At 49.1% G+C, this 14,833-nt stretch overlaps 4 protein-coding genes across 4 annotated transcripts; 3 read left to right on the forward strand and 1 right to left on the reverse strand.

Annotated features, from left to right (window-relative positions):
• Nucleotides 1-674: 674 nt before the first annotated feature.
• Nucleotides 675-1,525, forward strand: FOBCDRAFT_15791 (mitochondrial 37S ribosomal protein MRPS17). Its single transcript, XM_031173727.3, has 2 exons — nucleotides 675-913; nucleotides 976-1,525. The coding sequence occupies exons 1-2, from the start codon at nucleotides 779-781 to the stop codon at nucleotides 1,345-1,347; spliced, it is 507 nt and encodes a 168-aa protein (XP_031050512.1). The 5' UTR covers nucleotides 675-778; the 3' UTR covers nucleotides 1,348-1,525.
• A 58-nt stretch (nucleotides 1,526-1,583) lies between these two features.
• On the reverse strand, nucleotides 1,584-7,358 carry FOBCDRAFT_176862 (oligomeric complex COG6-domain-containing protein). Its single transcript, XM_031173728.3, has 7 exons — nucleotides 6,681-7,358; nucleotides 4,914-6,631; nucleotides 4,661-4,691; nucleotides 4,548-4,612; nucleotides 4,138-4,213; nucleotides 1,978-4,078; nucleotides 1,584-1,924 (listed from the first exon to the last, which is right to left on the reverse strand). Exons 1-7 carry the CDS (start codon nucleotides 6,993-6,995, stop codon nucleotides 1,704-1,706), a joined length of 4,527 nt encoding a protein of 1,508 aa, XP_031050513.3. The 5' UTR covers nucleotides 6,996-7,358; the 3' UTR covers nucleotides 1,584-1,703.
• A 338-nt stretch (nucleotides 7,359-7,696) lies between these two features.
• On the forward strand, nucleotides 7,697-10,608 carry FOBCDRAFT_288454 (autophagy protein ATG9). Its single transcript, XM_031173730.3, has 3 exons — nucleotides 7,697-8,439; nucleotides 8,493-9,213; nucleotides 9,266-10,608. Exons 1-3 carry the CDS (start codon nucleotides 7,766-7,768, stop codon nucleotides 10,571-10,573), a joined length of 2,703 nt encoding a protein of 900 aa, XP_031050515.2. The 5' UTR covers nucleotides 7,697-7,765; the 3' UTR covers nucleotides 10,574-10,608.
• A 2,230-nt stretch (nucleotides 10,609-12,838) lies between these two features.
• On the forward strand, nucleotides 12,839-14,728 carry FOBCDRAFT_288458 (mitochondrial carrier domain-containing protein; the record flags this gene model as incomplete). The annotated part of the gene is made up of 8 exons (XM_054703374.2): nucleotides 12,839-13,373; nucleotides 13,450-13,519; nucleotides 13,581-13,616; nucleotides 13,683-13,815; nucleotides 13,893-13,985; nucleotides 14,045-14,101; nucleotides 14,165-14,636; nucleotides 14,695-14,728. Exons 1-8 carry the CDS (start codon nucleotides 13,336-13,338, stop codon nucleotides 14,726-14,728), a joined length of 933 nt encoding a protein of 310 aa, XP_054559349.2. The 5' UTR covers nucleotides 12,839-13,335.
• Nucleotides 14,729-14,833: the final 105 nt, after the last annotated feature.

Here is a 14,833-nt window from a genome sequence, read left to right on the forward strand (position 1 = left end):
AGGTAAGTGGGGGAGTTGAGCTTGGATGTTGGTTACTCAAGAGTGTCTCGAAACAGTCACGGACAGACAAGACAGTATGAATCGGTAGATACTGGAACAGTGAGTTACCGAGACAATACGATTGTGTGTATATATGCGATTGTTGTCGGTTGAATTGAAGCTTGTCGCGTGCAGGTCAAGATGAAAAGAAAGGGTGAAAATTAGTCTCTGAGGAAAAAAAAAAGCGGTGCTTGTAATAAACAAGGTGCTACGGATATTGAACCCTGAGGCCAAGCCATATTCTGAAGGTAGCGGCCCCCACATCTCGCCGAAGCTCACGCACTGTCAGCGGGTCCCGGATGCCGAACGGGCAGGACATGCGGGTTCGGAGTATTTCGAAGGATGAAATCGTTGTATAATGACCGATAATTCCCTCAAAAAGACGTTTTTGTACTCAATATGGTCTCACCTAACGCCTAAAGAGACAATCATCACATTAACTCGTTCCCCATGGTCTAGCATTGCGGTTAAATGAGTTCTCGCTTAGAAGTTGCAGGCACGAGGATACCGTCGAGTCGTGTGAGGTCCTATCCAGCCAATCGGCGGGGCTCATATCGTAGAGCACTTACATAATCTCTGTCACCCTGTACCGTTCCTCATTGGCTACCGAATTTTAGAGAGCCTCTACGAGTTGGATATCGAACAATTGACCGTGACGAGCAACTGTTGAACCAGCAACACTTCAGGCCTGCCAGACAAGCGAGCCAACACTCAACTGGACAGAAGAGACATATTCACCATGTCTTCTCCCGTAGCAAAGGCTGCGCGCCGTGTGACACACGAGCTTCATGGTGTTGTTGTCTCTGCTGGCCTAATGGACAAGACTGTCAAGGTCCGAGTTGGCGGTCAAAAATGGAACAAGATCGTCAACAAGGTGAGAGAACTCCCAAGTGCACTTCATAGCATCAAGAACATAGGCTAAAAATGGGTCTCTAGTGGTTTGCCGACCCTAAGCACTATCTCGTCCACGATCCCAACTCATCCCTCCGAACCGGCGATGTCGTTTCCATTGTTCCTGGATGGCCAACCTCCCAGCACAAGCGTCACGTTATCAAGCACATTATTGCGCCTTATGGAACGCCCATCACAGAGCGCCCTCCCGTGCCCACGTTAGAGGAAAGGATAGCGGATTACGAGGCTAAGAAGGCCAAGAAGGATGAACGAAGGGCGGCGAGAAGACAAGAAGAGGAGAACCAGAGGCTGGAAGAGAAGCGTTTGGAAAACGAAAAGAAGGAGGCCAAACGTAAAGCATGGGAGGAAGCTCAGCAGAAGCGCAAACCTCAGACATCGGCAAGCGACGTCGATTAAACTTATTCAACCTTGATATTACGACACATGACTGCAACATCTCCAGGTGATGAGATAGGAATGGACAATGCGGGATACCTGCTTTTTGGGACAAGGCGATAGGAACAGAGGGCTGGAACAGCTAAGTTCTGTACGATATCATGCGGGAGGATCATGGCAACAGAGAAGGAGCTGTTAAACCAACTGTACCATTTGTAACATATAAATGACATACTAGACATTCAGCCCGTTTACAACTCCTTTACCCGTAGCCCAGTGTGTCGGACTGGGGTTGTGCTATCCATGATGCCCCTGCGCATATAATGTACCTGTGCCTTTTTGTTACATGTTTGTTTACCAGAATAATTGCAGTCTATCTATCCCCCCCTTTCTCCAAACTCTGTCGCCCAGTCTTCGTACTCTTTTAGACCAGCTTTACTGACACTCGGCCGTATGGTCGTCAAGCTCGCCTCGAAATCGGACAATTGAATTGGTCGGATCTCATCCATAGTCATGTGTAACAGTGCCTCTCCAAGGGATCGCAATGGTCCCATGGCTGCATCCTTAGCCAAGGCTGTAATATCTGAACCTGAAAAACCTGCAATCACAAATCAGTTGGGTTTGCATGAAACGTATGAAAGAACTACCCACCATCTGTCAATTCCACCAACTTGAGGATATCATCATTAGACAAGTCATGTTTCTGCTGACCCAGAAGGGTCCTGAGCTGTGTCTCGCGAGTAGTCGGTTCAGGTAGCGGGATGTATTGTCGTCGCACAAAACGTCTTCGAGCCGCCTCGTCAATTGCCCAGGGGAGGTTCGTCGCCGCCAACACAAGGACTCGGTTGGCGTCCCCCCTTTCCTTGTCTTTCTCGGTCGCTTCTCTTCCAGCAGCAGCACGTTGAAGATCGCTCCACTGAATAAGAAACTCTGTCTTAATCCTCATGGTGGCTTCGTGCTCTCCAGACCCTGATCTCTGTGAAAGCAGCGAGTCGATCTCGTCCACAAAGATAATACTGGGTGCCAGTGTCCGGGCCAATCCAAAAAGAGCTCGTACCAGCTTTTCCGACTCTCCCAAGTATTTGCTTGTCAGGCTGCTTGCCGAAATCGAAAAGAATGTTGACTTAGACTCTGTTGCCACAGCCCTCGCGAGCATAGTCTTTCCTGTTCCTGGCGGTCCGAATAGGAGCATTCCTCTGGCTGGTTCTCGGAGGCCCATGAAAAGATCGGGCCGTAAAAATGGATAAACAACAGTCTCTCGAAGTGCGTTCTTTGCAATTTCAAGACCAGCCACATCACTCCAATGAACCTCATCACCTTGAACGACAATATCGTTCAATATTTGCTTGGCGGCTGCTGTATCGACGCCAGCGGGCAGGTTCTTCAAAATTTGCTTCTTCTTGTTTTTCCATTCACTCATATCGTCAGGGGACTTTTCTAAAGTCTCTGATTCAGACGCATCTGAATCATTCTCTTGGGAACCGGCTTCTATAGGAGCTTCTTTCTCCTTCACTCGACGTGGTCTGGAACTTGTCCCATTCGTGTCATCGTCAGAGGCGCTTGAGGTGGAAACTTGCCGAACCTTGCGTTCACGCCGTCGTGACCTATCTCTGCTCTCAGCATGAGGCCTTGAGGGTTTTAAAGATCTTCCAGGCTGCCTCGCTGCTGGACTACGGGTTGGTAAGTTGTTTGACACACTTCTCCTCTCTGATGCCTCTCCAGAATCGTCGCCGGTCTCAGTATCGTTGGCTCGCTCTTGCCTCGATACTTTGCGTGGCGATGGCGAAGCGAATCCGTTGCGCGAGTTGGGCAATCGATCCGTTCGACTTGTGTAAGCATCTGATGAAGGTAAATCTTGATACGAAGACGAATTTAAAGCACTGGAAGCAGCAGTGACCGATAGCATGGATGGACGGGCGTAACAGTACTCATCAGAGTGTCGTGTATTTCCTGAAGGTTCTCCATCAAGATCGCGGTCCTTTGGCACAACCAAACGCCTCGAGTGACTATCCCATTGCGTTGGTACTGGCCTGCGAATTTGATCCAAGGAAGTGCGAGAGCTAGGGCTCGCTGTTGCTGGAGTGGACTCCGACTGGGCCCCCCTCGCGAATCTTTCCCTTGAACCGAGCGCGCTCCATGCCAAAGTCGCTGCTTTGCTTGATCCTTCGGTGAGTGGCTTTGCTGGCTTTCGCGGTTTGGTGGACTTTTCTCCTAATTTACCGGAACGTAAAGTCGTCCTCATGGTGTGCTTTTCTGGGCTTGGTGCCCGTAAAGTCTTGTTCGGTCTCGGTGGTAGAGCTGGTCCTCCAGGCGATGCAGACCGAGAGAGCGACGGGAAGGCCATGTTTGGATCTAGATGTGTGCTGGGTCCATCCACGATAGCGAGTTCTGATGATGTACGCCGAGGCTGTGATGGACGGTGTGGAAGGGTTGGTCGTGATAGTTCAGAATACTGCATGGCGGTGATTGTGCCCTGTCCAAGAGAACCTCTTCCCTCAGGAATACTTGGTCGCTTTGTCAACTTGCCGGGTGGTGGTTGCGGGGTGGTCATCTCTTCTTGCCGCGAGATTCTGAGAGCTTCCAGAAGATCGATTCGTTCTTTACATTGTAATTCGAGCTGTTTCAGAGCCTCTTGTAAGGCTTTCTCGGTGTCTGTACGTGGGCCATATGCGGGGGGTGCCCGATTTGCATTGTAATCATAGATCTGATCAAGGGCAGCTCGCCAATGTCGCATGGCTTCTATCTCATTACCCTAGGACCCAAGCCAGTGATTAGTAGATAATTGATGGAAGCGAAATCGCCAAGTCTTACCTGGCCTTCATAGTAAATAGCAGTCGAGCAACTTAGATAACTATCATCGTAGGTCTTCTGCAAAACAGCCAGGGCCCTGTTCCGTAACATGGCTCCCACTGCAAATCACTACCATAGTAGCCCAGAGACTGGCTTCAGTTGCGCCCTAGCCCGCCGACTGTTAAAGACTGCCGTGGTGTTAACTGTTATGTGTTCGGCGAGCAGAGCAGATTGTGAAGGTTGTTTAGGTGGGGACGCGTTTAGGCTGAGCAGTTGAGTTGATGAGCCAATGCCGTGGTATAACAGGGTCGCGCACGTTGTGGTGTTTGGTGTGATTGAAAAAAAAGACGTGATCGAGTCAAGGCCGATGGTATAAGGCGCTGTCTCTGCTGATGATAGTTAAACGTGATCAAGTTGATCGACCTGCATACCTGACATGGATTAGCAGGTTAAACTTGGGCAGGCGGTGACGTAGTCCAGGATCGCACCGCCCATCCTAGTCGCAATAGATGGTGGCGGGGTAGACAATGAGCCTCATACATACTAATGAGCTATGATAGAGCGCCCAAGAACAGCTGTGGAAACATGTAAAGCCAATCGTTAAATTATGATCCAGCCGTTTGCGGATAAAGTAATCTGATAGAGTACGCGAGTTATTAGGTACTTATATAAATTTTGCACTTCTGCTCAGCTGTATGTCTAGCTTCTCTACATGCTTACTCCTGGGCCATCTATATCGCCCCTTTATCTATGAAAGCAATACACGAATCTCGGCAGTTGTTCTAGGGAAAACCGACCGTAGACCTTCGTCCTCTTCTGAATCAACAGATTCATCATCCCCCTCAGTTATAACCTCTTCTAGCTGTTCAAAGTCATTGCAGAACTGTTCTGCTGCCTCCTCAGTAATTTGTCGAGCCAACTTCGAATCCTGCAGGTGCTTCAGATTATCCATAGCGTCCATGAGTGCTGATGGCAGAAAGTCATCCAATCTCTGGCTTGCTTGAGCGAGCTCTTTGTCATCCAGCAAGGAAGCGTTCTTGTCGTCATCCTCCTCCAGCTTCGTGAAAATTGCATCTAACCCTGACCCCTTTCGAAGGAATTGGTATTGACTTGTAATGAGTCCTTTAGCCGCATCATCTGACTTCTCTCGCAGTCGTTTAGTTCGACGTTGCGTGAACTCGAACGGCTCTAGACATGCTATCGCAGAAGATATACAATTAATCAGGAAGATCGCACCGTTCTGGGCATTCATGTTCTTAGCCATGTTTTCACAACCGGACATGAATGGTTCAAAGGCTTCCAAAAGCACATTCTCGAACTCGCTCTCGCGATCCTCCGAGGTCGATAAGGAGGAGTCGTAAGTTTTGATGATGGCCTTAAGTTGTTTGAGCGAATCTTGTAAAAATGCAGGTGGGCCAAGGTCTAATGGAGCGTGCTGGAATTCTCCCTGTAGAGTTGCAATGTGATCTCTGACAAGTGCTCGGAACTGGCGTAAGGCCTCTGTTTCCAGGCCTCCAATCAACTCTACCAAGTTGGAGTTGGGACCGAGCGTTTTTTGGAAAGTGATCCGGTAGAAATTGATCAGATTTGCGAGTTTATAGGCGGGTATGGTGTCTTCGTTGGCTTGGATCACCTGCTCCATCCTTTGGCGAAGCACGCGGGCCGCTCCAGAGATATCGCGGTCGACTAGGTCGTTCAGTGCCTTGAGCGCATTAAAGTCAGCCTCAGCCTCATCGTCCTCTGCAATGAGGCGCCAGATCTCTGCGTCTCGGCCAGATTTGAAACCCTTGGCAAGTTCCTCCCCCTCTGCGACAAACAAAACCTCCAATGCCTCACGTTCACTGACAGTGGCTGAATGAATCCAAGCTAGCATGTCACCCACGTAGCGTAGCGGATCATGTGCCAGCATGTCGATGGGCTTGACAGAGGGATCTTCAGTACCAGAGGGCGAGGCACCTGTCAAAGCGACATAGAACGAGTCTGAAAGGATTCGTTCTCGAGCCTCGGAGAAAAAGTCTAGGCAGTTCTGGAACAGTGACGGCCTTTCGGCAAGAACTCGCAATGCCCGGCGAATTGATGAGTTCATCTGCGGATTTTCGAGATTCAATGTCTTGAACTCTCGCTGTATCCATTTGTAAAGCTTTTGGAAACCAAGATTGATGTTCTTTGACGTTTGCTCCATCAGTTCTAGACCCAAAGTCTGTTTCTCGAATCCAAGCAGGATCTCACAATCTTTGCTGATCTTTTTCGCTTTGCTCAAGGCATCGAAGAAGCGGTCATCTACTGGCTCAGCTGTTTGAGTAAGTGCGGCAACCTCATTCTCCGACATGACAAAATGCTTCTTGAAAGCACCGAGAAGCTCTTGCTTCACCTCAACCTGTCTCTTTTGCTCCAGGAGAGAGGATGCCTCGGAGAGTGCTGGCGATGTCTGCCTATGAGCTTCGACAACTTGGCTTTTCATGTCCGCGTAACCATTGTTAAGCTTGTCAATAGTTGTTTTGATACGCCGAAGTTGCTATTGCCATGTTGGTACGATTTTCTGTAAAACAAATGCTTGAACCCACCTCTGCAACCCGCCCAAATTCGGCAATAACTTCTCCATTACTGTCAATGACTTCTTTTTGTAGGTCTAGTCGAACACGCCGACGAGTTTCGGCATCGTTTTGGATTCCACGTTCATCAAGAAGAGCGAGAGCGTCTCGAAACTCAGTATCAGAATGAGTCGTTGAAAGGACACTGGTTACTTTGGATATGAGTGGAGTGATCCCTCTTGGTGTTGAGGGAGTTTGTGGATAGCCATCTGGAGCAAGAAGTCCTGAAACAGAGGCATCTCTCATAGGCAGGCTCTTCAATGACAATGAGCGATCTGTAGGTGCCATATTGTAGTAAAACAGCAGTAATGCTGTTCAGTCGAGTTGTTGCAGGCAGCAAACTTTAACTTATTCCGCGCAAGCCCATTAATCGATCAAGCTCGATGGAGCGCCTAAGTAAATCTGTTAATTTGAATTCTAAAACCAACAGCGATCACGAGCGATCTCTATACAGATACTCCGTATAAGACAAGGACGATCATGTAGAGTGCCAGGTGTCGTAAAGGGTGCATGGAAGGGGAAGGCGGTGTGCAACCATTCATTGGATCTTATCGGTATTTGTCTGGCAGAATCGCACACCGCTCTGTAGCGTCATACCAGCGGCTGGTGATGCCTGGAGCATTAAACTGTCTGTCTATCCATCAACCTGCGAGTGATTTATTCACTTTTATTTCAGGTCCGAGGCGCAGGGTTTCTTTGTGGTCTCCAACTCCCATTTGATTAGACTCTGTCACACCGGACAGCCCCCTTGCTTGGAGTAGGCATGTGCCTCGGGTCACGCTTATCGTGATCAACGTCCCCTCGTGACCTTGGGTTACCTATCCTCCATATTTCACTGACATTCAGCGAATAAAGTTACGTTCATCATAATTCCTGGATCCCTAAGTTCAACAAAGTCCAAGTCCAATTATTTCATCGTCAAGGTGGAAGCAACCCCTGCTCGTCTCGCATTTACGGCAAGACAACAACCCAGCATCAACATCATTAATCGCCTTAGACTCGACCCCGAACCAACATGCCCGCCGATCTTTACGCTTGATTCATCGACAGAATTCGATATGTCCTCGAAATTATTCTCCCGATCGAATTTTCCCGCAAGAGGGTCACGATCGTTTTACGAACAGCTACGTTCTGGAGATGATGACGAGTACGATCCCGGCATCGACGAAGAGAACCTTGGCCATCGATTTGATGACGATTTTCATCCCGAAGGACTCGATGTTGGCGATAGCCGCATGACAATAGAAAGTGCAGCTCTGGACCCAAAGGGCAAAGGAAGGGCTAAGACACTAAGGAAGCAGGTTCAAAGTCCCGGCGGACCCTCGCCGCGATGGCACCAGCAGGACGACGACGGTGACAACGAGGTACCTGCATCGTTACTCATGGAGCCAAACGAAGCCGTAAACTTGCCCCCAGCATCGCCCAGACGAGCAGCCCCATCCAAAAATCCTCGAAGTCCAGAAGCTGCAGGCCCATCATCAGCACGGGCAAGGGCCCAGTGGGAAGCAGCAACAGCTCAGCAACAACTTCATCAAGAAAACAGATATGGGGCGCCCGCTGGACCACAGCCTATGCCCGTAGCTAGGGGCTCGATAGCGAGTAACCCGAGGGAGAAAGCACTCTGGCGATGGGTTAACACCTCAAACCTAGACAGCTTTATGCGGGATGTTTACGACTATTATGAAGGTGGGGGACTGTGGTGCATTCTGTGTGCTAACGCTCTCTGGCTCTTGTAAGTATTCGGTCATTAAGGCACGAAACAGCAGTGGCTAATCGGTGCTTTAGGGAGACACTTTTCGTCGCGGTGTTGCTCACTTTCCTGTGTCAATGCATCGACTACTCAAAGATTCCGCACAGCAAGTCCTTACATGAAGTTGTAGTTCCTCAATGCACGCGCAGAATGTCCGGTCTCTGGAACCTGGCGATTTGGCTTTACACCTTCTTCTTCATCTGGAAGTGCGTCCAATACTTTGTAGAGATTCGCCGCCTCCTCTACATCAGGGACTTTTACATTTACTTGCTGGATATCCCAGAACAAGACATGCAAACTGTTTCTTGGCAGGACATTGTGGCTCGTATTATGGCGCTGCGTGAACAGAACCCGAAGACTGCAACAAACATCACGCCGAAACTGAGACAGTTCATTGGCAGCCAGTCGAAAGAACGGCTTGATGCACACGATATTGCTAATCGACTTATGCGCAAAGAGAATTACCTCATTGCAATGATCAACAAGGACGTCCTGAACTTGTCGTTACCAGTTCCGTTTCTTCGCGGCCGCCAGCTATTTTCAAAGACAATGGAATGGTATCTTCATTACTGCATCCTTGATATGGCCTTTAACGAATTGGGCCAAGTTCAGCAGGACTTTTTGCGCCCAGATCGCAGACGTCTCTTGAGCCAGAAACTGAAGCAGCGGCTGATGTTCGCGGGGTTCCTCAATCTTATCTTTGCGCCTGTTGTGCTTGCATATGTTGTCATTGTTTACTTCTTTACTTATTATTATGTCAGTAGTTGAGCCCAGGCACTCTATTCTTTGAAAGCTAATTCAATTACAGGAGTACACAAAGGATCCCAAGCAAGCTGCAGCGCGCAAGTACACTTCTCTTGCAGAATGGAAATTCCGCGAATTCAACGAACTGCCACATATATTCTACGAAAGGCTGCACATGTCTTATCCATTCGCGACTCGGTATATCGATCAGTTCCCGAAGAGGATGACTGAAGATATTGCGCGAACCATCGCCTTCATGACAGGTGCAATCACCGCCATTCTCGCTGTGGGCTCTATTCTTGACTCGGAGCTTTTTATTAATTTCGAGATCACGAAAGACAGACCAGTCCTATTCTATCTCGGAATCTTTGGTGCCATTTGGGCAATCACCCGAGGAATGGTGTCCGAAGAGACATTGGTGTTCAATCCTGAATATGCCTTGATGAATGTCATTGAATACACACACTACATGCCCGATCACTGGAAAAACAAGCTTCACAGCTTCGAGGTTAAACAGGAATTTGCAGAGCTTTACAAGATGAAAGTAGTCATCTTTCTGGAGGAGGTGATGGGCATAGTCACGACGCCTATGTTGCTCTTGTTTTCACTGCCTAAATGTAGTGACCAGATCGTCGATTTCTTTCGCGAATTCACAATCCACGTTGACGGACTCGGTTATGTCTGCTCCTTCGCGGTATTCGATTTCCAGAAAGGTCCAGGTAACACGGGCCATCAGGGACAACGACCGGATGTTCGTGAGGATTACTACTCAACGAAGCACAACAAGATGGCCGCATCTTACTTTGGGTTCCTTGACAACTACGTTACAAACCCCAAAACTGGCATCCCCGGCCATACGCCGTTTGGAGGAAAACCAGCCTTTCACCCACCTCCAGCTTTCCCAGGACTTGCTTCTCCATCATTAGGAGCAGACATGCAGGGCTCTCATATTGGTCGGGCGGAAACGGGACGTGCCAGGAGTAGAGCCCCCGGTGGACGGGGCCCACGTACGGGACCAATGCCACAGCCCTCCCCAATGGCGTCTATCCTGTTAGATCAACATCATCAACCTGCTGGAGTGAACATGGGTGCACGTAGTCTTCATTGGTCAAGGTATCCGCGAGGATTCCGTGGGGAAAGCCAGATAACTGAAGAAGCTGAAGATAGCGCCATGAGGCGAACTGGGGAAGATGACGAACTGTACGAGCCAGGGGGAGAACTAGGTGAATCGACCTGGGAAACGTCCCCCGCGAAAGGGGTGACTCGGGAGAACAGCGCAGCCAATACCGACGATCCTGGCGAAGGAGTATTGGGTATGATATACCAGCTTCAACAAACGCAGCGATCCCGGCGCGGTGGGGGCATGGTCTGATATAGAACATTTCGCGGGGGTTTCATTCATTCATTCATTCATTTTCCCATTTTTGGTGAACCACATGGTGTCAAGGCGCATACTGGAAGTCATCTCCCCGAAATACCCTACTCCTTGGAAAACGGAGGTGGATTTTATTGGCGCTTTGCATAGATTGGGTTTTGTTTATTGCGAGTATCCGTCCTATGACTGGTAGTGAACAGTTTGGCATCGGAGCGTCGGTCAGTGTGCTTGGGTCGCAGGAGTAGACTCTTGGGTATATATGAATCAGTCCACTACATTTAGAGTAAAACATTATACCCATTATTGAACTCTTGCACACTGTACAGACTGGTTTGCTTCTCTCAGGTCTATCCGACAGGCAAACAGATTCCAACGAGAATATCGGGTTTGGGGCGATAAATCCGAGGCTGTGGCATGTGTCTCCGAATAACGACGAGTCCTATTTGGTGGTAATACCAAGGTCGTTTGTACAAACAAAACACAGTCAACGGGGAGCTCCTTGCACGGAGACTACATAGGTAGCAAACGAAGGAAGCAGGAGAGGAAAGATTTAGAAGAGGGTGTGACATTGATGACATTAAAAGTGAGCTTATTCAGACCAGATCAGCGAGATGCAAACACAGACACACAAGTTGTAACTTCAAGTGCCTGATAAGCGAGAGTCAAACAAGGACCATCAATGTTGCAATGCGTTTTCGTCAATCTTGAGTGACTGGGTCACTCTAAACCTGCTTGGCTGATGACCATTTTCCAACGAGTTTTTGCCGTGGAACTCCAACGTATCCAGTTTGAGGACTGATTGATTACGTAGAATGGGTCCCCGAACTGATTGATAACTTAATTCCAATGTGTGTGACCCTTGTCATGCCCTGATCCCTGGGTTGCAACCAGGCTCATGATTCGGTGAAAGATGAGATTCAACTGCAAGTCCAACACCCTGATGGCTGTGGGCATGAGTGAATTTCTCAATTAATTTTTTCTTTTTTTTTTTTTTTTTTTTTTTTCAGAAATGTTTCCTTATATATAAGCATTCTTACCCATATCGGTACTACAAGCAAACCTGATTAACTTTTGCCGCCCGTGCTGTTGTCAGCCGTTATAAGTTTCCTACGCTTATTATTCCTGAACATAAGGTAGGAAGCACTTGGCATGCTTATTGTCGAATGGAGACGCCTCGTGGTCACGATGCCTCCATGTCAGTCATGGGTGCTCTATCTCTTGTGGAGTTGATCCAGCCACTGACTTGCTTCAGATCTGCAAAGTAGTAGGCACTGAACATGGGTGGAAGATGAAAGAAGAAGGGAATCTCCCTATTAAGGTATTTTCCTGCCTCCTGTTCCAGTCCGAAATTTATATTTCTCGTGACGGCATGCTGTTAACCTCGGCAGCTATTCGTGTAAGCCAGAGATCGATACTGATCCTGATCTTGATTCCAAACCCGACGAGACGGTTACAGGGATTATGATATGATATGAAGTGACGCTGATCCACTCTGCAAATAAGCAAATTGGCCAGTTTACGTACAGAGATGAGCATCTAGTCTAGCGCAGATGGCCTTTCTATCTCTGTGTGACCTGCCACGCCTGTCTTGGGCGCCAATGCGCGCTGAGAAACGATCAAGTATATCCAGATTTCAGTATGTATGGATACAAACAGAGTGTTGGTAAACATGTCAGGCCTCAATTTGCAGCTCAAAGTTGTGTAACAAGGCCAGCATTCGTGGGTAGTTGCAGTAGTGAAGATGAACTTGAGATTACTAGGGCCAACTTCAACAGATGGCAATTATAGTCCCTCATAACTGCTCCGGTGGTAGATAAACTGATAATGGATACAACTGCACTTCCGCGGGCATATAAGCGCAACAGGAGATGGCGGAGAAATGGACAACACCAAGTATCTCGCCTCACAATTTGGCAGTAGAAAATACCTCGCTGTATACTAGACAGGGTAAGGTAGGTCCATTGTTATCTGAGCCGGCGCGCCGAGCTCCCTGAACCACGCTACTTCTAACGACAGAGGCCCTAGAGGAGGAGATGGGAGGGGAGGGGAAAAGAGAAGACGCATATGCGGAGGTAGCTTTGCAGCAATAATCTGGCGGAAGGGTACTTGCCGTAGCTCCCGTCCGGACTCCGAGGCCGTAAACGGAGCTGTCTCATCCCCAGAAAAAATTCTAGACAATATTGGACTGCCCTGGACATAGTGTACAGAGGGTAGCTCCAGAGCCTACAGGTACTCAACCTGACCTGGAGTTTTTCCCGCGCTGTCCAATTCAGACTAAGGTGGAATGGTAGAACACCACCACCACCAGCCTCTGAACTACTTTTTTGCTCCATCGCCTCCGCTCGGCTTTCGACTTTCTTTCTTGCATTTCCTACACCTTAACTGCTGGCGACAAGACTCATCATTCATTGATCGGTGTATTCGAATAGACCGAGGCGAAACAAGAACAGGGCTCGGACATAGCAACCACTTTGCACGGTCTTTTCAGCTCCAGCAAGTCGAGGCCATATTTTTCGCCCCTACCTACCTAGGCCTTATCTCAACTTTGACATCGTCATCGTTTTAGCGACCATCCTCCGGCGCAACTCCATATCTTGAGCCTCCTGCAACCCCGTACACGACATAGCCGACTCCGTCTACGGCACAAGTCGCTCGCCGTCACTTTTATAGCAGCAATTGCCTCGATACCTCCTCCAGTCGCCAACCTGGCGGCCCTCGAGACCAAGCCTTTCGGCGGAGCATCGGAAGCTGTGGCCGCCATGGCCCAGCCAAGTGCAGAGCCAGTCGAAGAATACGAGTGAGCACAACTCAGCATCCTCGTCAAGATGGATATATACACCTCAGGGCCTCGAAATTGACTGTTTTTCGCGCAGCTATGAATCCCTCCCGCCCAACTTCTCCCTGCTGCAGAACATGGCAGCAGGCGCCTTTGCGGGCATAGCAGTATGAAACCCTCCGACAAGCAATACAAGTTATACCGGGCTAATTTTGCGTCTTCCTGTAGGAGCACACTGCCATGTATCCCATTGATGCAATCAAGGTATGCTTCTGCCCTGCATTCTATGCGTGCTTGCTTTGTCGATCTCGAGTCTGACACAGTTCTTAGACCAGAATGCAAATCCTCAACCCCAGCACCACACCGGCCTACTCGGGCGTCATTCGTAATACCGTTCAGATTGCCCGCACCGAGGGATTCTTCAGCTTATGGCGCGGCATGTCTAGTGTCATAGTTGGAGCTGGTAAGTCAACCACGTCATGGCCAGGCCAGAAGTCTAGGTATCTTTGCCTATTCTTAACCGTTGCTAAAACCGTTTAGGTCCTGCACATGCCGTCTACTTTGCAACATACGAAGCAGTCAAACATGCTATGGGCGGTAACCAGGCCGGTGTTCACCATCCCCTCGCTGCTGGTAAATATCCGGTTTCTGCCCAATTTGCGATCTGACAGCTACTAACCGAATTTCCATAGCCACCAGTGGTGCCGCTGCCACTATTGCTAGCGACGCGTTCATGAACCCTTTCGATGGTACGCCCCCTACGCCGCATCCTTTCGAGCACCTAGAACATGGTCACTGACAACCCGTTACAGTCATCAAGCAGCGCATGCAGATTCAAAATTCGAGCAAGATGTACCGATCCATGCTGGACTGCGCCAAGTATGTCTACAAGTCTGAGGGCTTGGGCGCTTTCTACATCTCTTACCCCACGACGCTATCCATGACAGTCCCTTTCACAGCTCTACAGTTCCTCGCATACGAGTCTATTTCTACCGCCATGAACCCCGCAAAGAACTACGACCCCCTGACACACTGTTTGGCTGGTGCCGTTGCTGGTGGCTTTGCTGCTGGTCTTACCACCCCCATGGATGTCATCAAGACTATGCTCCAGACTCGCGGAACCTCCACCGACCCCGAGGTGAGAAGTGTCAACAGCTTTATCGGAGGCTGTCGCCTATTATATCAAAGAGCCGGTGTCAGAGGCTTCTTCAAGGGCGTGCGACCTCGCATTGTTACCACAATGCCCAGCACAGCCATCTGCTGGTCGGCATATGAGTTTTCAAAGTACGTGACGTGGCTGATTACATTTGGTGAACTGAAGCTAATATTTAAACCTAACCAGGTCCTATTTCATCAAGCGCAACGATGCTGCCTGAACATCTCATCTAAGTCTTGGAAAATTTGGATGGCCAAACCTCAACTCTGCATAGATTTGCAACCATATTCGACACCCTGCGATTATCTCCATGAGAGATGGATTT

Source organism: Fusarium oxysporum, chromosome II, assembly GCF_013085055.1.
Source record: "Fusarium oxysporum Fo47 chromosome II, complete sequence".
NCBI classification, from domain to species: domain Eukaryota; kingdom Fungi; phylum Ascomycota; class Sordariomycetes; order Hypocreales; family Nectriaceae; genus Fusarium; species Fusarium oxysporum.

What these genes read in the sequence shown, in the direction of transcription:
- FOBCDRAFT_15791 (XM_031173727.3), top strand. Translation starts at nt 779, where the DNA reads ATGTCTTCTCCCGTAGCAAAGGCTGCGCGCCGTGTGACACACGAGCTT. An exon ending in GGAACAAGATCGTCAACAAG is followed by an intron (nt 914 to 975) that starts GTGAGAGAACTC and finishes ATGGGTCTCTAG; the next exon opens with TGGTTTGCCGACCCTAAGCA.
- FOBCDRAFT_176862 (XM_031173728.3), bottom strand. Translation starts at nt 6,995, where the DNA reads ATGGCACCTACAGATCGCTCATTGTCATTGAAGAGCCTGCCTATGAGA. An exon ending in AATTTGGGCGGGTTGCAGAG is followed by an intron (nt 6,632 to 6,680) that starts GTGGGTTCAAGC and finishes ACATGGCAATAG; the next exon opens with CAACTTCGGCGTATCAAAAC. An exon ending in GAAGAGGACGAAGGTCTACG is followed by an intron (nt 4,692 to 4,913) that starts GTCGGTTTTCCC and finishes ATGTTTCCACAG; the next exon opens with CTGTTCTTGGGCGCTCTATC.
- FOBCDRAFT_288454 (XM_031173730.3), top strand. Translation starts at nt 7,766, where the DNA reads ATGTCCTCGAAATTATTCTCCCGATCGAATTTTCCCGCAAGAGGGTCA. An exon ending in GCTAACGCTCTCTGGCTCTT is followed by an intron (nt 8,440 to 8,492) that starts GTAAGTATTCGG and finishes TCGGTGCTTTAG; the next exon opens with GGAGACACTTTTCGTCGCGG. An exon ending in ACTTCTTTACTTATTATTAT is followed by an intron (nt 9,214 to 9,265) that starts GTCAGTAGTTGA and finishes ATTCAATTACAG; the next exon opens with GAGTACACAAAGGATCCCAA.